Source organism: Macaca nemestrina, chromosome 1 (assembly GCF_043159975.1).
Source record: "Macaca nemestrina isolate mMacNem1 chromosome 1, mMacNem.hap1, whole genome shotgun sequence".
In the NCBI taxonomy this organism is placed as follows: Eukaryota; Metazoa; Chordata; class Mammalia; order Primates; family Cercopithecidae; genus Macaca; species Macaca nemestrina.
The window spans coordinates 110,997,982-111,022,075 of NC_092125.1; the positions used below are offsets into that span (position 1 = coordinate 110,997,982).

The 24,094-nt window shown below is 43.5% G+C and overlaps 1 protein-coding gene across 1 annotated transcript; it reads right to left on the reverse strand.

Moving 5' to 3' along the window:
• Positions 1-10,379: 10,379 nt before the first annotated feature.
• Positions 10,380-11,687, reverse strand: LOC105479008 (gap junction protein alpha 8). Its single transcript, XM_011736750.3, has one exon. It carries the CDS (start codon positions 11,685-11,687, stop codon positions 10,380-10,382), a length of 1,308 nt encoding a protein of 435 aa, XP_011735052.2.
• Between the last annotated feature and the right edge of the window lie 12,407 nt (positions 11,688-24,094).

Consider the following 24,094-nt stretch of genomic DNA (forward strand, 5'->3'; position numbering starts at 1 on the left):
TGGCATGTGCCTGTAGTCGCAGCTACTCTGGAGGCTGAGGCAGAAGAATTGCTTGAACTCGGGAGGTGGAGGTTGCAGTGAGCTGAGATTGTGCCACTGGACTTCAGCATGGGTGACAGAGCAAGACTGTCTCAATAATAATAATAATAATAATAAGGCTATGCTAAATTACAGTAATTGTATCACATAGAATGATAATTATGAAGGTGATGACAGCTAATATTTGTGAAGTGCTTACTACGTGCCAGGTACTGTTTTAAGATCTTGACTTGTATTAACTCATTAACTCCCCAACTTAGTTCCTAGCTTGCCTCCATATGGCAGATGCCATTTTCCCTTCTTTTTTGGAAGCACTAGTGAGCAGATTATGACTTTGGATTGCAGCCTTAAAAGAATGAAGCTCAGAGAAAGGAATTCCCTCTTGTTCCTGTTTAAGGCCCACCTTCCAAATTCTCTTTTCTCACCTTATAATCTTTCTCTTTTCAGCAGTTAACATTTGAAATATCTATTATCTTCAAGGAAGCCTCACCTCCTATTGAGAGAGGTATGACCCTACTCTGTGTTCACAAGCAGACAAGAATGTGAAAACAGCTGTTCAACAGTGGTACAAAAACCATTGCAGGGGTTGTTTCATTACTTTTCTAAATTATAGAATTATGTCTTTATACTTGCAAATCAAAATTTATCTAGATTTTTTTTCCTGGTGCATGATGAGTCCCTTCCAATTTGCAATTTCAGATCTTTTATCAGCTCAAGAAAATTTCTTTCTATTGTATCTTTAGAGCTTATGGTTCACTTGTCCTGATTTTTCTTCAGGAGCATTGATATTCATGTGTTGGATTTTTATTGTCTTTCCTCCATATCTATTATTTCTTCTTTGATAATTTTCATCTCTTTGTCCTTTCTTTTGGCATTTGGGCCAATTTCTGATATTGATTCTTTACAAAATTGATTTGGTTTTATGTATTGCTAATTCTGCTCTTTATTCTTAAATTCTGCTGTAGCATTGTTTGCTACTCTGCCAGCTCCTTTTACAGTTCAGTCTAGTACCTTATTATCTTGTGTTTCATGTATTGTTTTATAGAGTCCATATTTTCTTTAACCTTTTTTTTGAGAGTACAAAACAGATTTTAAATAAATTTTTTTTTTTTTTTTTTTTTTTTTTTTTTTTTGAGACGGAGTCTCACGCTGTTGCCCAGGCTGGAGTGCAGTGGCGCGATCTCGGCTCACTGCAAGCTCCGCCTCCCGGGTTCCCGCCATTCTCCTGCCTCAGCCTCCTGAGTAGCTGGGACTACAGGCGCCCCCCACCGCGCCCAGCTAATTTTTTGTATTTTTAGTAGAGACGGGGTTTCACTGTGGTCTCGATCTCCTGACCTTGTGATCCGCCCGCCTCGGCCTCCCAAAGTGCTGGGATTACAGGCTTGAGCCACCGCGCCCGGCCTATAAATATTTTTTTAAGTAAAGATTTTTTGAAATTATGCCATTCTTTTACTTTCGGTGTTGTTTTCTTCTCATGTCTCTGAAACCTTCCACAGACTCCAGGTTATTCTCTGTCTAGTTGTTGTCATTTTCCCTATTACTTATCTATAAAACTGAGAATCTCGTCCATTCCAGAATAGGTATAGTACCTGACTAGACACAGTAAAATTAGGTCAACAGAATTAATTAAAATGTAAAGAAGAATCCTCTTTGACTATTGGATAAGTAAATTTCTAAAAAATATTTAAAGGAAGACAAGCAATCTGTAATTCAAGAAAAATATAGAGTTGTCCTAGAACTTAGTGCCATAGGCTGATGCAATTATGAAAAAAAAATGGAGAAAGTTGACCTTCTGATCTGAGAGATCTTAGAGACATGAACAATTGTTGTAATATCATAACGACATTCCCTGTCATAGTGTCTGCCTCATAGATATTACTGAGTTTTTTAAATGTTAAGTTATATTGCATTGGTTCAGGTCTTTTGTGTTTATCTAATTTCATCATTTTTTGTTGGTCACGCTGCTCTAACTCAATTTCGGAGGTACCTCATTGTTTCTTCCATCTACAGATCTAGCTAGTTTAAAGATGAAAACTGCAGTAGATGAGAAAGAAAAATACAACTGGAAAATTTGGATGAATTAGAAATGCTAAACAGTTTTCAGGAAAGCTGAGTGTCAGAGAAAAACAGATGCTGGAGGAAAAGAAAGAAAAGAGGACACAGAAACTGTCCTGGTCAAAGGGGTCATGACCACACATTATCCTCGGATGAGGGCTTCCTTTATGGTGACAATTGAACAGAAGCATTTAGAGCAGATTACAATGCATATTATACGTACAATGAAATCATTGAAACAGAAAAAAGAGCCAAAATTGATGTCTTTGCCTTAAATCTTGCTTCTTTCTAGTTTATTCTCTCCACAGTGGTTGGGGCAGTCTGAGAGAAAATGACCAACAGAATATGGTGGAATCGATGGTACACGACTTCCAAGTTTAGGTCATAAAAGACATTGAAGTTTCTGCTTTGGTCTCTTGAATCAATTTCTCTGGGGGAAACCAGCTACTGGGTCATAAGGACACTCAAGCAGCCCCATGGAGGGGTCCAAGTGGAGAGAAACTAACTTGCCAGCATTAACTTGGTAGTTGTGCAGACATGTGAATGAGTGGATCCTACCATCCCAGTCAAACCTCTGATAACTGAAGGTCCCACCTATACTTGACTGCAATCTTCCGAGAGACCCCACCCAAGCTGCTCTAGGATTCCTGACCTACAGAAACTGTGAGGAATAAGATATGCTTGTTGTTTTAACTCTCTAAGTTTTGGAGTGATTTGTTACACAGCAATATACAACAAATACACAAGTCATCATAGGTAATATTTTTATTAAATATTTGCATAGTACAAACCTGGGTCTCCATCTTTGTAGGTCTTGATTTTTGTTTTTTATCACTCGCTGACTGTTAAGCCACATATTTAGGTTTTGTTACAATCACACCTAACCTCAATGTACCAATTTCTGTAAATAGATAATGCTAGATACTATAACAGATAAATCTTGACATCTGAGTGGATTAATACAATAAAAGTTTATTTTTCATCTCATGTAAGGTCTAAAAGTCCAATTAATGGGAATTGGCAGGGTGGGAAGCCCTCTGATCCACAACTGTTCAAAAACTGACACCTTCATAACATGGCTTCCAAGGTTGCTCTGGGTGACAGCGTCTTTAACATAAGGACACTATCTTTAATATGTGGCTTCTGGGGTTGCTCTAAGTGACAACATCCAGTAATTCATATGAAAAATACCTTTTTCTTCCTTTATTTATGACAAAGAAAGTTTGCTTTCTTTCAAGCCTGGAACTCCTGGGACTTTCAGGGAACCTCTTCCTCAGATATATGCCTGTGTGGTGTCAGCTTGCTCTATTGCTGGGGAGTGCTTGGCTGATTATCTGCTTCCTGTCCTGGGAGATGTCTCAGTAATCATTCATTAATTCAGCAAACATACAATGTTCCAGGCACTGTGCTAAGTACTGAATATTCAGCGATATAGGATAAAATCTCTGTCCTAAAGTTGCTTGCAGTCAGATGGGAGAAAAGCAAGTAAATACAACAATTTGGTAAGTGCTGTGATAGAAGAGCACAAAAGTACTGAGGGACCACAGAAGTGGGGGCAACTGACTTTTCTTGGGAAGTTTGTAAAATTTCATAAAGAGAAAGACAACTGAACTGACTCTCATAGGATGAGAAGAAGCTGACTATAGGAAAAAGGCAGGACAGAGCACACAGTCCTGAAACAACATGACATTCATCATGATCTGCCAGGACTGTCCATACTGGGGAGTGGCCAATGGTTCTGTAAGACTGGGGCACAGGTATGGGTAGATGAATGTGGGAGGTGAGGCTAGAAAGGTGGTGTACTAGTTGGGTTGTGCTGGCAAGCAACGGAGATGATTTTGGCTGTGTTAAATTAGAAAAATAAAAAGGAACTCTGAGGTAGCTTAGCAAATTGAAGGAAGGCTGAAGAACCATGATCTGAAAAATGTGGAGCCAAACATCTCCTGGAAATCTAGGTAAGCAGAAACTAATTGTGAATGACCCTTTACCAGGGGATGTTGGGTTAACATGACTAAGGGTTCACTAAGACTACATCTAATTGAGGAAGGATGTTTCCCATAGGTGAAATGGAAATTATAAAAGAAGGAGAATAGATTCTGGTCAGTTAAAAACAGACATAGTCTCTAGGTGAGTTGGAGTCAGTAACAAAGGGCTTCGTAAGTAATGTTTTAAAAAATCTAGAATTTATTGGGTAAGCAATGAAGAGCTATTGAAGGAATTTGAGCAGAGAAGTGACATGATGAATCCCAGACAGAAGCTTTTGGCTAATTTTATTTTGTTATCAGTTTATTTTTACCTGTAATGAACAAATTTAACTCTTTCCGTAGTTCTCATTGACATGGAAGAGAACAAATATCATTCTATTGTACCTTTCCATAGTCCAAACAAATATATCTTTTATTTTTTCTTGAGATTTGTATAGTGAAAGAGAGGGGGAAAAAATGGACCTAATCTCAATTGATCAAGAAAGTTTTCATGCTCTTTCTGAATCGGATTCTCTTCCATCCCACCCAGTGGTGTGTTGGAGCTGGTTTGTACTGGCTGACAAGAGTCATTTGCTAAATTTTCAGGAATTCTGTGAGTCATTTGTTAAGAACAGTCATTATTAACAGTTAAGTTATATGAATTTAAACAAAAAAGATATGAAACACAAAGGTAATAAATATTCAAAGCTAATCACTTCCTAATTATTTTACTATCATCTATGTTCTTGAGGTTATTTATACCTACTGAATGGTATACATCCATCGTATGGTGGAAAACTTTATTATGTTATGCTACTGCACGTCTTCCCAGCTCTGCGTTCAGTGACATTATGTTGGTAGCTTGAAATTGGTGGCAGTGGGAAAATTTATACCAAGCAAATTGGCAAATACTACAAAGTTGGCCTTCTTTGCCCTGGAGAGAGCTGGTGGTGGAACACTTACTAACATACCACCCTCACCCACTTTACCCCACTCCCCTTGTTTTCTAGGCCCTCAACTCCAAAGGAAAAATAACTAGAAACTGAGGCAGTCTCTTCACAGTCTAGTTCAGCTGACACGGAAAAAGAAAAAACAAAGATGGTGAAAAGTCAAGTTAATTTTGTTTTATAACAGTCTAACACACGACTATTAGCTCTGACACGAGAATGTGGAAGGTTGGAGAATACAGGACCACCATCCCAATAATGCCTCTCTCTTTTGCCAGAGATTTCCCCAGGAAGTTTGTTATGAATGTGCTTCATAACAAACTGAGTCTTTACCACTTTGTTTCATAGGTGAAAAAATTGCAGAAAAAGGCCATGGGGCCATCTACTTTTCCCTTCAGGCAACCTTATGAATTCTTTTAGGATCTTCTTTGTCTGCTCTGTAGAACTTCCAGAAAGCAGTGGCGCTGGAGGCTATGGGATGTCCCACTGCAACTTGGTGACTACTGCCAGAGCTGAATGCCACTTTTTCCTGGCTCTGGGAGCCACAATGTCTAGGGCAGTGGAGAGTGAACTGTCTTTCATAAAAGTTTTTCTTTCCTCTTACTCAACCGCTGAACTAAGAATTTTGTTTCCTTTTTCTCCTCCCTTCCCCAAGTACATATTTAGTTATAATACAATAGTTGCAAAAGGGGAAAGTCTCCCTGCCTATTTTGCTATCATTTCTAGGTACACACTTAACTAGTTTTACAGATTGTATTTACACGCAGAAGAGTTTTTCTTCCAATCAGGCAAACCTTTCTCATCTAAACTTTGCTAAGTTGGGTTGGGCAATCATTTGCACATGATATGCATCGAGGGTAAATCATGGTCAGGGAAATGAGAGAAGAGGAGGTTGGGGGAATGGAATCGGACATGCAGTTGGAGTGGTGTTCTCATTCTTAATTAGAGCATGCCTATTGACTCTTCTCAGGAACTGGAGAGGAGCAGTGGTTTGTATCAGTCTTCTCCTAGGCCTTCCACATGGCCTGGACTGAAGAGTTCTTGCATGCAGCTTTTTCCGTATCCATGGAGCCCCTTCTGCCATGAGTCAGAGATTGTCTCAGGGGTTGACGCTTCTCCGTATGTGAGCTCTAGTAAGCCGAGTACCTTTAGCATCTCTTTTGGCAGCCAATTCTTGAGTGATTAAAGACATTCTTTTTTTTTTTTTTTTTTTTGTACCGTAATTCTTAGGAATTCAAGACTGCCTGCTGCCCCTCCAAATTTATTTCCCTTATTTTAGTTATTGGCTCACTTTTTATCAGTATCTTAGTTAACAATCTACGCAGTATTTGAAAGTGATGACTGTCACTGCTTCAGTATACATTTTACAATATGGACTTACAAATTTTGATGATGGCTTCTTTCTTTTCCATTTATTTCCAAATAAGTGAGTTTTTAAAAGACCTATAACATCTTGCGAAGGAGGGGCAGAACTTATCATCCTCAATTAACATAGAGAAAATTGTCTCATAGAGCAGGTAAGTGGCATTTGGCATACACAGAGTCAGGAGGGGCAGTCAACACCCCTGACTTGAATGGCAGTGTTCTTTGTAGGTCCCCAGGTCACACAGACCTTCAGGAATATCTGTCCAATGCTATACTGGATGCTTCCCCTGGGTGGCAGGGGACAAAGACATGGTGAAAAGCAGACAGGATTTTTTTTGGTTTTTTACAACGCCCAAAACACTAGGCCAGGGTTTACACAGCCAGGCTCAAACCTTTCTCACTGAACTTTGAGTACCTCTATCCTTGGTCACAGATCTCCCCTGATAGTGGTGTTAGAACTGCTCTCAAGTGCTTAGCCCTTTTCCTCTGGAAAGAGCTGTACTACTGATGTCCCGCTGTCTAATGCATCTTTTTATTGGTAGGTCCATGTGCCCAAGGGTTTTTATCTAACAAAGGACCAACTAGGAGTAGAAATGAAATCTGGACATAATGAAGCCCATGGGGATTATAATCCTGAGTAGTCATAATTATATGCCTCAAAACAGATGCTGAGGGGTGCAGCTGCCTAGAGTAAGGACTACCACAGACATGCAGCTGCTTCTGAATGGAAACTGGCTGCATTTGTGTGGCAGCTTAAGATGGGACCTCTTTCTCAGAGGATGAAAGTAATTGGCAATCTGTCTCCAATCATTTCTTAAGGTCAATGAGCCTCAGGTTCCTACTAAACATATGGGGTTAAGATTCTGTTTTGAATCTCTTCTGAGAAAACTGATTTCTAGAGTGTCTATTTCATGTTGAGAAACTCACCAGCTAACTACGAGGCAGGTTGGGAGGACAGATGGAAACCATCCACTTGCCCTTGTTCCCAGTCTCACTGCTGTTGGAGGAATCTCTCAGGGAATGGCACCACTCAGCAGGCTTCATGCTTGGCGGCCAACTCAATCTTTACGACACCCCTGGACATAGGTAGGTGGCAAATGCCAGCTCTAGTCTGTAGACAGAAAACTGAAGTACAGAGAGCTCAAGGCACAATAATGACAGAGCTACTAATTGGCAGAAATAGAAAAAAAAAAAAAAAATGCAGCCCCTTGATGCCTGTGTCTGTTTCTTCCTAAATAGGCTTCTTCTTTTATTGGGAAGACTAAGAGGGAAAATGTGGGGACAGTGTGGGTATGTGCATTGAAGCAGGATGCTGCTTCATCTGAGGAAAGACACTCACTCACACACTTATGTCTCACCTGAGATAAGGAGACCAGCAGCCCACATTTCTACAACTGGTACCAAACAGCAGTTTTACTTAGAACAGGATATCGTTTTTCTTTTTCTTTTCTTTTTTGTATTAGACTCTAGTTGAGATAGACACTTTATTCTGGTAATGATCAAGCTATTCATAAGGCTCTTCCTAAAATGCGTCTTCAGGAACAAAACTATAGGAGCAATAGTGCAGACATTAGGGTCAAGGATGCACTCTCTGGTTCTCAGGCCTCGGATTTTCTTCATCGTCTCACCATATAGGAGAAGGTCTGTGTGGAATAAGGTTGCCTGCTAGGGGTAAGATCAAGCAGTAGCCAGAAAGTCACGTGTCTCCAAGATAAACATACCTCTTCTATTCAACATCCTTCCACTGAAGGTTTGTTACTTTGGGTTACCTAGGTCTTTCTCTTTTAAATGCAATTTTCCCGGGAGGAGTTACCAAACAAATAAACTTTAGAATGAATTTAATTTTTAGACTATTTTGCTTTAGAATGGGTCACCAAGGAATGGACATTTTGTCAAGGGGGAGGAATAGTTTTGGAAAAGGCCTGCTTTGGAAAAGTATATCTTGAATGAATATCTTAAAAGGAAGGTGGTAACCAGAGGGCAGCAAAGGGGATTGCAATACTTTGAGATGGTGCTGATTGGGGTTGGGAAGATACAACAAAGGCAGTTTTTCTAAGTGCCTCTTTTGGGCCCCTTGCTGGTCTCCTGTCTAGGTCCCTGCCATGTCAACTTGGTTTCTATACCTCCAACCCGATCTTTGGCACTGCAGTCCATGAAGCATCGTGTTGGTTTAGGTGAACCATCTTAGTTTTCTCTCCCTGCTCTGGAAATCGATTGGCTGAGGGTAAAATTGCTCCTGTTATGAAATATGTACATGTACATGAGGATTCCCCCTGAATAGACTCTGTGTTTGAGGAGGGTGAGTTGTGGGAACATGAGGACTGGAGCCCTTCAAGATTCTTCTTGTTCCCTTTAGCCTCTGTGTCCTTTCCAGGGATGAAGCTTTGCCTGAGACTCCACTTTGGGATCCTAGCTGTGTGAGCACCCACTTTGTGAGAGGCTCCCTCTGGCACCACTCTGATGGCCCTTTTGATCTCATGCCTGAATAAGGCCTGAGAGCTGCCTCTTCCCAGGACACACCTGTGAGCAGGTGTCCTCCAGCTCGAAACTGGGCTTGCTTCTAGTCCCTAATGAAAAGAGGTATAGCTTTTAGGCTGAGCACTCATGATGCAAGAAGGGAGTAAAGAAAGGATCTCCTTTGCTTTCAGGGAAAAAAAAAAATTACAATCAGGCCTCAAAGCCTTTTGATTTCAAAGAGAGAGTTTTGGCAACTTGCTCTCTTTCTCTGATGGTACCCAGGGCAGAATTCCCACCAATACAAAGCATATTATTGCTTCAGAATCCAGGGGCTACAATTACCCAGAAGAATGGTCAGTGAGAACTCTAGATAGCTCCTGGACTGAAGATTTAAACAAAACACTCTAAAGTAGTGAAATAAGGTTTGGGAGCCACTGAAACAAGTTGAGACCATAAATAATAAGACCAATTCCATATGAAAGCTGGGCTAATTAGCATAAGCTGATAATGCAAATTGGTGCCTCACAGGTTAAATGTGGCTTGCACATACTTAATTTGGCCTACATGTTATATTTAAAATTTAGTTGCCAACATTAACAGTTTTGAAAATTTCAATTAAAATTTAGATTTCATGGGCCAGGCATGGTGGTGTACACCTGTAATCCTAGCATTATGGGAGGCTGAGGTAGGTGGATCACTTGAACCCAGGAGTTTGAGACCAGCCTAGGCAACATGGTGAAACCCTATCTCTACAAAAAATACAAAAATTAGCCAGGTGTGGTGGTGTGCACCTATAGTCCCAGCTACTTGTGAGGCTAAGGTGAGAGGATGACTTGAGCCTGGGAGGTTGAGGCTGCAGTGAGCTGAGATTGTGCCACTGCACCCCAGCCTGGGCAACAGAGAGTCTGTCTAAAAAAAAAAAAAAAAAAGTTGGATTTCTGGCTTCCCTTGAAAACTCAGAAAGACCAGGTAACACTTCATGGTACTCATTGTCTGGAAGTGAGCAGCAGCTCCCCCTGCTCTCCAACTTCCACAGCCCCATTCTCTCCCTTGCATTAGAACAGGACTGCCTTGCAACTGAAGTCACCTGTCTGTATTTTGTAGGCTTTTGAGTGTGGATCCCTGAAATATGGTCACATGGTATTTGCTTCAGAAACGCTGGAATGATAGATTCTGGCTTAGTGAGCTTGAGACAAGACTGGTAAAAGGCTATGAGGCAACCCCAATTCTGATTTAAGGGTTTCTATGGATAAATGGGGATGAAAGAAGAGTACCCCATAGCTGTTGGGGTTGGAGGAAGGGGTCAGTCCTATGAGACTGGGGAACTTTAGTGGGTCGATGGGTTTATCTTGGTAGCCCTTATGTTGGATGTGGGAAAGACTGTCTCCTAGTTGCGTGGCATGCACCCGTAGTGCCCCGCTGCAGTGCCTGTCCAATCAGGGGCTGGGGCGAGGGCAGGAGACAGAAGATTCAGATCATGTTGGCACCTTTTCCTTTCATCTTGCCCTATGTAAGCTTGGGCGTTTTTTTTTTTTTTTCCTTTGGCATCACTTCATACGGTTAGATCATCTGACCTGGCTCGGCTGCTGGCTTTGCTCAGCCTGCTCAGGGGTCTGGCCTCATCTGTTGTCAGCTCTTGACAGAGTGAAGGCGTCTTCTCAGCTGGCAGCCCTTGCTTTGACACCTTCTCCGACTGCAGCTCTTCTTTTTCACCCTCCTTCCCCACTCCGGGGGTCTCTACTTCCTCCCCCTCTGGCACAGCCACCTTCTCCTGCTCCTCCGTGGTCAGCCTCTCTTCTTCCGGCTTCTTCTCTCCCACCTCCGGTTCAGCTCCCTCCTCTGCAGGCGGCCCCTCGCCCTCCACTTCCTGCGCCCCCACCTGAGCGTAGGAAGGCAGTGTCTCTTGGTAGCCCCGGGACAAGTCCTCCAGGGGTCCTGTGGTGATCTTCTCCTCGAACTGACTGAAAGGCTTGGCAGTCTCCACCATCCCAACCTCGGTCAAAGGGAAATAGTGGGAAACTATTTTCTCTTCTTCTAGGAGCTGATAGCCCTTGGCTTTCTGGATGGAGGAGACAGCAATGGAGTGGAGGGATTTCTCAGGAATCTCACCCAGGGGCTGCTCGACGGGCCTCTTGAAAGCAGACCGGATCCCCTTCAGGCCCAGGTGGCCCAACTCCATCACATTGAGGAAGAGGGACACAGAGGCCACAGACAACATGAACAGGATGAAGATGGTCTTCTCCGTGGGCCGGGACACAAAGCAGTCCACCACATTGGGGCAGGGCCACCGGCTGCAGCGGTACAGAGGCAGGATCCGGAACCCGTACAGGAAGTAGTGGCCCACGATGAAGCCCACTTCAAAGAGGGTCTTGAAGATGATGTGGCAAATGTAGGTCCTCAGCAGGGTCCCCTCCAGCCGGAACTTCTTGGTGCCTTTGCTGCCGCTGCTCTTCTTGACGTTGCCCTGGTCCGGGCTGAGGGGCCCCCTCTCACCGCCGTTAGCTCCCTCCTGCTGGCCCAGCTCCTCTGCCTCGCGGCTTTTGCGCTTCTCTTTCATGCGGACGTAGTGCACCGCATGCCCCACGTACATCAGGGACGGGGTGGAGACGAAGATGATCTGCAGCACCCAGAGGCGGATGTGGGAGATGGGAAAGGCCTCGTCGTAGCAGACGTTCTCGCAGCCAGGCTGCTGGGTGTTGCACACGAAGTCAGATTGCTCATCCCCCCACACGAACTCCGCGGCCGTGCCAAGGATGAGGATCCGGAAGATGAAAAGCACGGTGAGCCAGACTCTGCCGATGACGGTGGAGTGCTCATTCACCTCCTCCAAGATGTTCCCCAGGAAACTCCAGTCGCCCATTTCTCACCCACCTGAAGAAATGAGGGAGAAGGCAAGAACTGAGCGGCCGCAGTGCAACCCTGAGTCAGTATCTGTTTTTGCTAACGCGGGGTACCTCTCCTTTCCAAGTTGCCGGAACAGTCAATGTGCAAACAGCGTCTATCCAGTGCTGCCTCTGTGCAGACTAGGACTAGGGAACAAAGAAGGCCCCAAAGAATCTGCTTCCATTCGCTTCCTCATCTGTGAAGTGGGTTTAATAATAATAATACCTATTCTCATTCACTTCACAAATGGTCTGAAAGCATCAGTGAGGCAATATCTGTATAATTCCTTAAACTCCACCAAAAATAAGGATTAATTGTTGACCATAAATAGAAATCCTTGGTTACATGGATTTAAATCAAGACCACACACTGATCTAAGTTTCGTGAGACATAATACTGAAGAATTATCTTATACTATGGGTGTCTGGGCTCCAACAAAATTCTCGTATGTATGAAATTGTCTGTGGCCATCTTGTGTTTGACTGTGTCAGAATATATAATGATCATATATTTGAAGGGAAGTGGAAGGGGATTAGCATTTATTGAATATCAACTTTGGGAAAGAACTTTGACATTATATTATTTCATTTAACTTGATTCGGCTAGACTGTAATTTCCATGAGGGCAGGAGTCACGCCTATCTTATTTACTGCTATGTACTCAATGCCTGACATACAGCCCAGCACACAGTGAGAACTTGATAAGTATTTGTTAACTAACTTGATTCCAACAAAAAAGAAAACTGAAGGCCAGGCACAGTGGCTCATGCCTGTAATCCTAGAACTTTGGGAAGCCGAGGCAGGAGAATCACTTGAGCCTAGAAGATCGAGACTAGCCTGGGCAACACAGTGAAACCCCATCTCTACAAAAAGCTTCAAAAATTAGCTGGGCTTGGTGGTGCATTCCTGTGTTCCCAGCTACTTGGAAGGCTGAGCCAGGAGGATTGCTTGAGCCTGGGAGGTCAAGGTTGCAGTGAACCCTGATTTGTGCCACCATACTCCATCCTGGGCAACAGAGAAAGACCCTGGGCAACAGAGAAAGACCCTGTCTCAAAGAAAAAAAAAGAGAAAAGAAAAGAAAAGAAAAAATAAATCTGAGGCTCAGAGAGGCTAAATATATTGTCCAAGATTAGACAGCTAAATAGCAGCAGTTTTGTTCTCTTGATCACAAAGGCTGGGTTCTTCCCACTACACCATTGAGATAAACTGCCTGGAATCAGAGCTACACAATTCTCTGACTTCTGTGCTCTTAATTTATGTTTCCTCTTCTCTAGGTTGAAATCTGGAAACCCTTATTAATAGCTTTACACATTGAAGGCAGTATATTTTTATTATTACTCTTTTAAATCGGAAGAACAGAGAGAATGCTTTGGGAAGGAATCATGTCACAGGATGAGGAAGGTCTTCTAGGACACTTTTAGTGTCCTACAGAATGAAAATGTTTCAGGGTCTGTAGTATATGGCTGTTTTAATAGAGTTAAAAATTTGGTCTATAGAAAAAATATCATTAAACATGATAGTATATAATGCCTCTAGCACAGCAATGGCTAATGGAAATGGCATTGAGCTGACAAGGAGCTGCTTGCAACTGGGTCATTCATCCAGTGCAAACCTGTAACCTATAAAGAATCGTGAGCAAAACTTCCACCTCAATGAAGAACAATTGTTCCTCCAGCTTGAACATCTCTAGAGATGTAAAGTTTACTCATCACTGCCATCAGACCAGGGCAAGAGCCCATGTTAGAGGATCCTGCTCTGGGCTGCTTCTGGCCATGCCCCACGCTATAGGACCAGGAACTCATGGGGCTACAGGGATATGCCTACTGTTTTTTAATCACAGTGATATTTGTTAAACATGAAAGCCTATTTCCAACCTGTGATTTGGAGTCTGGCCAGACAGAACCTGATGGCAGGATACTAATTGCAAGCATCTGCAAAGTCCAGCCTGTGCTGACAGGGCAGGCACAATAGCTGTTTGCTTCTTCTTGTGGGAGAGCAGAAAGTGCTTCTCCTCTTGAGGCCTCATAAACTCCCAACCAGGCAGGGCATCCTACAGCAGCTTCTCTTCTCCTGAAAAGGTGACAGCAGCTGTGGCATCCCCAGTCATGGGTTTGGCATTGGGAAGAGTTCCTTGTAGGAATGGGTAATGGAGAGGGGGAGGGAACCAGCAGCTCAGAATCAGAACCAGCAACTCAGTCCCAGCCACATGTATCTATTTTTAACTCTTAAGACTACAGTTAAGTCTAGTACTTGCCCTGGTAAGAGTAGTAGTGGTTCCCATTGCCTTTTGGAAAATAGGTGGGAAACATCACAATCAGGTAAGCAGCCCAAGCATAAAGCTCACCAGTGGCAGAGCCAGGAAAAAGTTCATTTCTTATCAAATAATTCATTCTAAACTTTATGTTAAAACAGCAATTTCAATAACTTTACTTCTATAAGATTTGGTTAATATCTTACTATCTTATTAATATCTTACTTAATCTTAACTATCTTGCTAATACTTACCCTCACTGATACATCAGTTCATTTTTGACAACCTTACTTGTATTGTACCATACAAGTATGTGTATTTCACTCACATACCCCCATGAATGTGCGTAATGAGCACATGCTCTCAGCCCTGTATGTTAACCAATCTTGTTTCCCTCCCTTTAGTATCAAAAGGTTCTGGAGGGCAGGAACCATTTTGGCCTCATCTTTTGTGAACCATCACAACACAGAACAAAGCTCTTCACAGAGTGGGAGTTCCACAGACAGCAGTGCATGGTTCTGATGGTAATCCTCCTGAAATCTGAAATTTTCAATCCCTAAATTCCTGTAATATGAGTACTAGAGACCGAGGAGCTTCAGTCCTCTTGTTACAGCTAATAGCAGAAAAATTAAGAACTTGCAAAAAATGGTAAATAACAAAAAGGATAGTAAATTGATCCCCAACCAGCTGCTCTGAGACACAAAACTGCTTATTTTGTATGAGATCAAAGATATAAACTGGAAGGCCAACAATTCTTGACACAAGAGTCATGATACATGTCCATGACACAAGAAGTCGCTCCTGACCACCTCATTAGTAATTTCGAAACCAAAGCCAAACAAGCCGGTGTCTATACTCTAAGCCGCCATGCTAAGATTGTATTTTTTAAAAATGTCTAGTTACAAAGTTTCGTGTGATAACTGAAAGAGAGAAACTGTCATTTAGGACACAATCTTTCCAACCCCATGATGTTGAAACAGGCCTACTGTGCTGTTAAGGAGAGACACTTTGGAGGTGTGAAGGGGAATGTCTTGGTTTCCTGACCTCTAACAGTGAAAATCTAAAGGAAGTCAGAGCAGAGAAGCAAAGCATTCTATGGGAGCAGAGAGAAATCTGAACTGAAGGAATAATACTTCTCTTCTCTTTTTCAGAGATAATTCTCTGTTTTATTTTGCTTGTGAAAATTTAGTGAACAGACCTATTACAGATGGAAAATCAATGGATGGAGTTCAAGCTTCCAACCCCAGGGTGTCCATATATGGCCAGGAACATCCCACCAGAAAATGATGGCTAGAGGTAATGATTAAAATAACACCTTATGTTTGGGTATCCTTGATCTAAGTAATATATTTTCACGTATCTTATTTCAGTCCTCATAACAAGCTGTGAACTAGGCCAGTGGTTCTCAGACTTAGATTTCACAGACTAGTATAATCACAACAAACTAGTGTGACCAACATAAGGATGCCAACTCCTTATTTTGCCAATCAAGGACATAAAAATAAGAGTTATTGGCTGGACGTGGTGATCATGCCTGTAATCCTGGCACTATGGGAGGCCGAGGTGGGAGGATCACTTAAGGTCAGGAGTTCAAGATCAGCCTGGCCAACATGGCAAAACCCTGTCTCTACTAAAAATACAAAAATTAGCTGGGCACAGTGGTGGGCACCTGTAATCCCAGCTACTTGGGAGGCTGAGGCAGGAGAATTGCTTGAACCTGGGAGGTGGAGGCTGCAGTGAGCCGAGATCACACCACTGCACTCCAGCCTGGACAACACAGTGAGACTCTGTCTCAAAAAAAAAAAAAGAGTTATTAAATCACTAACTACAACTACAGTCTGTTTTCATCATCATTTCATAAAAGAGGATTTTTAACACTATAAAACCAGAGAGGACATAATTTCAGAATAAAAGACAAGCCTTTAAATTGAACACACTTAACTTGGTGAAACATTTACTACATCATTAACTTCGTCATTGTCGCATTTTGGTCACAGGCTGTGTGTCATCTTGGGCTAGAACTGACAGACCCTCAGGTGGATGTTTGAGAACCAGTGAATTTGGCATTATCAATCCCCAGACAGAAAGACAGGCTGGGAGGTTAAATGAGTCTCCAAGATGGGGCTTAGCTAGTGAGGGCAGAGCTAGGATGTGAGCCCTGGTCTTCCAGATCTAAGCCCATTATAGCATAGCCCTCCTCTGGTTTTGAAGAGGCAGAATAACACATATACATCCATTAATAAGTTCTCCAGAGCATTCAATGGCCACTTACCACTCCGGTTAGTAACCAAGTGGAAATGTGCCTCTCTTCTTGTTTCTAGAACAGCCACTAGCCAGCAGTTCTCATAGACAGACAACAGAACATACTCCTAGGAAGAATTTTATGGTCCTTAGCCAGATCCATTCCTGTGCTCCATTAAACGCTCCAACATGGAAAATGCTGAGCACAAAGCCTTCGCTACCCCCACAGCATTCAATAATTAAGACTATTATTCCTATTGTAGAATTGAGTGAAAAGGGCACAGAACTTTTTCATAAATATCAAATACTTGGTTTAGGTCCCTGTGGATTCCTGTAGACGTGTTGATTCATTCTGAAAAATGAAAAGAGCTTAAGAAGTCAAATTGTAGTTTGAGTTTGGACACCTCTGTTTCCCTAACCTCCCGATTATTCCAGCATTCCTCTCCCTTCCAAACCTCTGCCAGTTCTTAGGTCAACTTGAAGAGGGTTTTCAGAGTTGGAGTGTAAGTCCAGCCATCCCAGCCCAAGACTGAATCTTATTGGCAATCTTTTTCCTTTTGGAGAAGCCTATATATGGCCCTTAGATTAGGCTGAGAAAGAACAATTGGGGGGAAGGTTACAAACTAATATCACTTAAGGAAAACTTGCCAATATGAGGAGTGTCCCACGGAGAAATATGTGCTGTCTTTCTCTCTTGGCGCTCAGCAGCAAAATGGCAACTTTCGTCTCTTTCCTTTGCTGCCTAAAAGCCCACCTCCCACTTCTCTACCCCGCCCCTACTGTGCTGCACGACTGAGCAGATATGACTGGATTGGCCCTGATGGGTAGGTTTTACTGTCCAGCAATATTTTAAGCTCCCAGCCAGACAGCTTTTATGAAGGGAGGGATGTTTGGGAAACAATGGGAGTGAGAGAATGGGAGAGCTGTGTTGGGCACTGAGGGGAGGAGGATGGGAAAGCTGATGTGTGAAAGCTTAGATGGGGCTTCTGTGCCTCCCAAAGTTTCTTTTAGCAGCAGACTGGGCCTGTACATCAGTAAACCTTTGGCGTCTCTCCAGAGCACTCGAGCCTAGGGGCATTTTCCTGAGGCCTGATCATCAGCTTGGAGAATCTTAATGATGTAGGGACAGTAAGTGGTCACCTGTGTGCATCCCTCTGGCCCGAGTCAGACGGAGAGTGGTTGGTCCTTTCCAAAGGACCATATTTCATCCTTTATTGGTGATTTGCTCTTGTCTCTGCCTTCAACAGAATGGTGGATATTAGAGGCCGAGAAGGGTAGTAGTAGGGGAAGAAAGGATGGGGAACATGTTGCTAATAGATTCAAAAGCACAGCTAGATAGGGGGAATGGGTTCTGGTGGTCTGCAGTGCTGTAGGGTGAATATGGTTAACATTAATTAATTAATTAATTAATTTATTATTTTTATTATTTGTGTGTGTGCGTGTATGAGACAGAGTCTCGCTCTGTCACCTAGGCTGGAGTGCAATAGCAAGATTTTAGCTCACTGCAACTTCCGCCTCCCAGGTTCAAATTATTCTCCTGCCATAGCCTCCTGAGTAGCTGGGATGACAGACGCCCACTACCAAGCCCAGCTAATTTTTTTTTCTTTTTTTTTTTGTTATTTTTAGTAGAGATGGGGTTTCACCATGTTGGCCAGTCTGGTCTCAAACTCCTGATCTCAGGTGATCTGCCCGCCTTGGCCTCCCCAAGTGCTGGGATTACAGGCGTGAGCCACCGTGCCAGGCTGTTAACTATTTTATTGTATAGTGTCAAAAAGCTAGACGAGAGGATTTTGATTGTCCCCAACAGAAAGAAATGCTAAATGTTTGAGATGCTGAATATGCTAATTATCCTGATTTGATCATTACACATTGTATACATGTATTGAAATATCACTCTGTATCACATAAATATGTACAATTATTATATGTCAACTAAAAATAAAAGGAAAAAAGATTTCTAAAAAGATCAAAACAATAAAAAAGAAACATAAACCTTCAGCAGGGTGGTCTCCCTCTTTGAAATGAGCCTTAACACTCCAAATAATTCTGTTGCCATTTGTCAAAGTAATAGCATTTCTCACCATGTTTCACTCATAATTACAAATACTTTCGAGTGGCAGAAGTTGAATCAATGTCAGCTAACATTTTTAGACTTTAGTGCCTTCATCTGTTAAATGGGGATATGATGGTTTTGCTCACCAGGAGGCTCCTGGATTAAATTCTTTTTTTTTTTTTTTTTTTGAGACGGAGTCTTGCTCTGTCACCCAGGCTGGAGTGCAGTGGCCGGATCTCAGCTCACTGCAAGCTCCGCCTCCCGGGTTTACGCCGTTCTCCTGCCTCAGCCTCCCGAGTAGCTGGGACTACAGGCGCCCGCCACCTCGCCAGGCTAGTTTTTTTGTATTTTTTAGTAGAGACGGGGTTTCACCGTGTTAGCCGGGATCGTCTCTCGATCTCCTGGCCTCGTGATCCGCCCGTCTCGGCCTCCCAAAGTGCTGGGATTACAGGCTTGAGCCACCGCGCCCGGCCTCCTGGATTAAATTCTAATGCGGTTTAATGAGGAATGATGCTTGGGAAGCCAGCTTGGAGGGCATGGACACATGCTCTCTGAGGCCCACTCCCTTCCCATCATCTGGGACTGACTATTATTAGTATAAAAAATGGTTATTTTGACTACATTTCCAAACCAAAAATAGGGGCATTTCATCCTACAATTTTATTGGTGAAAACAATGGAGCAAAAATAGTTGAAACTTACATTGTTTTATGAAATCTGCAATGTATGATTACTAAATTGAAGACAACTTTGAGGGTAAACTAGACAAACAAAATCTAAGCACTTGCTTCCTCACGCCACCTGCCTTTCCTGTCCTTTCTGGTGTCATGGACATATTGCATTTTGATGGGGGCAGTTTGAAACAGGATGGTACCAATGTGTGTGAGTTCCCAATTCCATTTTAAATAAAATGGTCACTAGCCCAAAACCTTGTTTACTTTAGATGTCTGATTTATTTTGAACTCCCAAGTTTGAGGGCCCACACTGACTGGGACAATGCCCTCTAGGAAATCCTTCAGTTAAAAATAGATGGTCAAGGCTGATCCCTGCAATATCAATGAGGCAAGAAGTCAGAGGATGAAGGGAAGAAATCCAATCATTCTTTCTTTGGGAATATTCAGTACATGCTGATTCCTGAAGCTTGCGCCCTCCCTGAGATAGTCCTATGAAGAGATGAGAATCTACAAAGCTTCTCTTCAAAATGAAGTTCTCCCTATCCAAGGCTTCCCAGTCAAACTTGTCTAGCGTGGTGGGTGGTGTCATTGCTCGTCATCATTTTGTGAGAGATAGTAGTAGAGGCTGCGTTTGAATCCGGAAAAACGGGGCTGTCAACAAGGCTCTGAACCAGTTATAGTCTCTCAGATTTAGACAAATCTAGTTTTTCAATTTAGCACTTTCTTTGTTTTCTTACTCTGTTGACATAGAAGATACTCCTCTACTCGTAGTACCCAATCGATTGAATTATCTTTGTTGTTGGTTCTTCTGTTTGTAGCTGGGAAATCCTTGAAACTATAAACACTCAATCGTGTATATCTTGGGGAAAGTTTTGAAAGAGATGGGGAAAGAGGCTCATCTTAGCTACCATTGAGAGATGACTTGTCTATTCCTACCAGGAATCACTTTCTCAGGTCTTTCAGAGGGATGTCTTCCCAGGGTGTCGGTATTGCATTATTTGATATAAATAAATAAATGTCTAGAATAGGAGACATAACCACATAAAATGTAAATTCCAATTTTATGTTCTGTAATCATATAGCCTAATAATTTACATTATTGACATTTTGGATAATCTAATGGTGGCATTCTCCTACAGGGTTTGTCCTTTCTTTCTCTTTCTTTCTCTCTCTCTCTCTCTCTCTCTTTCTTTCTTTCTCTCTCTCTCTCTCTCTCTCTTTCTCTCTTTTTCTTTCTTTTCTATTTTGTCACCCAGGCTGGAGGGCAGTGGCCTGATATTGGCTCACTGCAACCTCCACCTCTGGGCTCAAGCAATCCTCCCATCTCAGCCCCCCAAGTAGCTGGAACTACAGGCACAGGCTCCAAGCCCACCTAATTTTTGTATTTTTTGTAGAGATGGGGTTTTGCCATATTGCCCAGGCTGGTCTCGAACTTCTGAGCTCAAGCAGTCTGCCCATCTCAGCCTCCCAAAGTGCTGGGACTACGGGCATAAGCCACTGCACCTGGCCCAGGGTGCATTTCAAAAGCAATGAGGCAGCTCTGTGTGGAAAGCCTGTGGAATTTGCCGTTGGAAGACCTGGCTTTGAGTGTGGCTCATCTGCTTCCTATGTGTGGGCGACTTGTTCAGACTTTCTGAGCCTCAGTCTTCTCATCTGTGAAATAGAGATAATAATCACTGCCTTTCTTGCTTTGTGAAAACAGATGGTAGCTGCTAATCTAACCTATGTGATGCTGTGAATGCCTTGTGGGTTATATTTGCTGTGATCTGAGTGTGGCTGTGTCCTGTGCCCCAGGGCCATGGGTTGGTTTGTTTCTAAGTACATTGGTTACTTTTTTGACCAAGGTTACACACTCCTCCACTTCCACAGGGAAAAATGTCAGAACTGGGAAAGACTGGAGGAGATCATTGGCCCCGGCCCTTATTTTATAGATGAGGAAACTGAGGCTAGAGTGGAAATGACACCCTAAGGTTGTGGCATAGCTCTCCAGCCCATGTGTTTTCCATGGCTCCAGGTGCCTCCAGTTACGGGGCACAGACTCAATATGCAGAGAGGCTCTTTAGGGAGAACCAGGTGAGCCCTGGCCTGAGGAGAAGGGCAGAAAGATTTATTATAGGGCGCAAGAGGACCATCATCAGTCAATCCCTGTGGTGAATGGAATTGGGAGAAGTAGAATCTCTCCCTTCCAGTTACTGGGAAGTGCCGGGGGAACGAGTCTCTGAGAAACATAGGACCGGGGACTGGAGGAGAATCAGGTCACTTCTCTGAGTATTTCAAGCCCAGCTCTGACTTAGTGGGCAATGTTTAGAGATTCATTCAATAAGTATTTGTTGAGCTCCCACCCTTTGAGGTGTGTGGGACACATTGGTAAGACAAAGATTCCTAGTGGGGAGATGGAGAACAGGCATTAAACACAATGAACGAGTGAATTATACAGAATATTCAAAGGTGGTAAGTACCACCAGAAATGAGAACATACGGCAGGGTGAGGGGGATCGGGATTGCTGGTGGAGGGGAGGTGGTGCCCAAAGAGACCTCACTGAGGTGAGATTTGAGCAGACTTCCAAGAAGGTGAGAGAGAGAACCATCATGAGGGCATGGGGGTGAAGGCTTGGAGCAGCAAGGAAGCCAGAGGGGCTGCGGTAGAGTGGGCAAGGACAAACATAATTGGGAAATGTAATTTTAATCTGTTGGTTGTTCATCTATGTATTGTTTGTTCTCACCTGCATGTCTTCAAAACCCCAACACCAGCAAGAAGCCAGTTACTACCCAGTGCCCATCATACAACTTTATCCTTCCTTTCTACCACAGGCTTTGCTAAGCAGCCACTATGTGCTTGGCACTGTGCTGGGAGCACAAAGATAAACAAAGCACGGTCCCCTATGTGATGCTTAGCACATGGAGTGTGCAAAGAGGCCTCAGGTACGCTGCCCAAAGAGAGGGGGTGGGGGAGAATCTGGTCCACCCCATTACGCTGAATCCTGGGCCTAACCTTGGCCTGGGAGCCTCCATCTTGTGGGAGACTGAACAGCGAAGAGGTTAACACCAGGCTCTGGGATTAGATCATCTCAGCTTCACCACTCACTAGCCAGCTGCCTGACCTTGCCTAAGTGACTTTCCTGGTTTGAGCCTCAGTTTTGTCTTGTGAAAAATGGTGAACAGTGTCTGCCTCAAAGAGTTGCAGCGATTAAATGAAACTGTGTGTGTGAAACTGAGTCCAATACTTGGCATAGTAAGCACTTGATAGATAGTAAGTGCTATCACCATTGTTAGGAAGAAGGTTTGGATACCACCAGAAAGAGAGACCAAGGGTATTTTGCTTCACCTGCAGAGAGATCAATACTTGCTTTTTTGCTCTGTTTGTGCCACCTGGAGAGGGTCAGGAGGCAGGCCATTCCGTCTCTTTCCCTCCTCCCTGGCCAGTTTGGTTGGGAGCCAGAAATTCTTCTTCATCACAACCATTTGGCTGAGGTTCAAGGGCTCCCGTGCCCTGAGGGGCAAAGGGTGTGTTGGAAGGGGGATCTGGGGGGACTTTCACTCGAGAGAGGATTTCCAGCACAGACGAGTTGTCAGGGCAAGGCAGGGCTCTCTATTGATAGGAGCAGCTCATGCATGAGAGCAGATTGTGCCAGTTCTATAGAGCACGACCCCTCGGCCCAGGCTTCTCCTGCTAACAAAGTTATCTTTCCCAATCTGCTTAGGCAGAAGGGGGATACAATTCCTGTCCTTGTGCTGAGCACATACAATAGGCAGGACCCAGGCCAGGGGCTGGGTCTGGCTCTCCACATTCCCCGCAGTTTCTCCCCTCCCTTAACTTAAAGTCTTGGGTTCTTTCAGCTGCCCCATCACCTTGGACAGAATTACCACAGGCTGCAGAAACTGGCCACTGGCCATGGGTAAAACCAGGGAGTGTCCTGGAATTCTCGATGCCTGGGAAGTTTCAGAGAGAACGCCAGAGGAAGCATCTCCAGAACTAGGGGTAGGGGAAGAGTCTGCCACAGCCTAAAATTCACTGGGCTGGGGGCAGTTATTGATGCTTTAAGTCTGAGGGTCTCCAAGTGTGCGCCCCGACACCAGCAGGATCGGCATCACCTGGGAACTTGTTAGAACTGTGTACTCCCAAGCCCTACCCCAGATCTTCTGAATCGGAAACTCTGAGGGCAAGACCAGCAAGCTGGTTTAACAAGCCCCCCAGGTGATTCTAAGGCATGCTAAAATTTTAGAACCACTCATCTAGGAAGCTGCAGCTACTAGAATTGTTCATCCTGGCCCTGGTGCCCAGAGCTTTTGTATTATAACCCTCCCCGACAACACACTGCACTTCTTGACACCCTGCCACCAAGATAGGGCCCTAAAAACACTTCTTTGGGTCCACCTAAAAAAAAATCATTGTCAAATGTTCACTACAGTCTCCCAGCTGCCATATGAGCCCAGCCTACTTATACAATATCATGAGAAAGGGAGAAAAATATTTTGTACCCACATGGTGTTTGCATCAAGACTGAGGGGTAGGCACTTGTATCTTTATTTCATGGAGAGGCAGTGAGCTTAAGTAATTAGCTCACAGTTGCAGAAAGAAAGGGGCAGGGCCAGGACTGGGACCAGATCTGCTTGACTCCAGAACCCATGTTTGCTCTGGGCAGCCCATGTCGTCTCCTTTAATTATAAGATTTGGTTCTGCAGTGCTGACTTTTCAGAGCATCTGGGGTCTCTGGTCTTTGTGCTAATTAGTTAATATTTAGTATATTTTTAAAAAACTTCTTTTTGTTCTATAAAACCAACATAGCTGCAAATATTTTCTAAGTAGACTAATTCACTTTGCACATATCCATATATTTAATAAAACTACAAATGTATGGCACGAATATCTGCACACTGAAAAAAAAGCTAACAATATAGAGGCATGTAGCGTAAAAAGTAAAGGCCTTGGCCCGGTGCAGTGGCTCACACCTGTAATCCCAGCACTTTGGGAGGTCGAGGCAGGAGGATCACCTGAAGTCAGGAGTTCCAGACCAGCCTGGCCAACATGGTGAAACCCCATCTCTACTAAAAATACAAAAATTAGCTGGGTGTTGTGGCGGACACCTGTCATCTCAGTTACTTGGGAGGCTGAGGCAGGAGAATCGCTTGAACCTGGGAAGCGGATGTTGCAGTGAGCTGAGTTCAT

Coding starts and splice junctions, on each gene's coding strand:
- LOC105479008 (XM_011736750.3), bottom strand. CDS start 11,687: ATGGGCGACTGGAGTTTCCTGGGGAACATCTTGGAGGAGGTGAATGAG.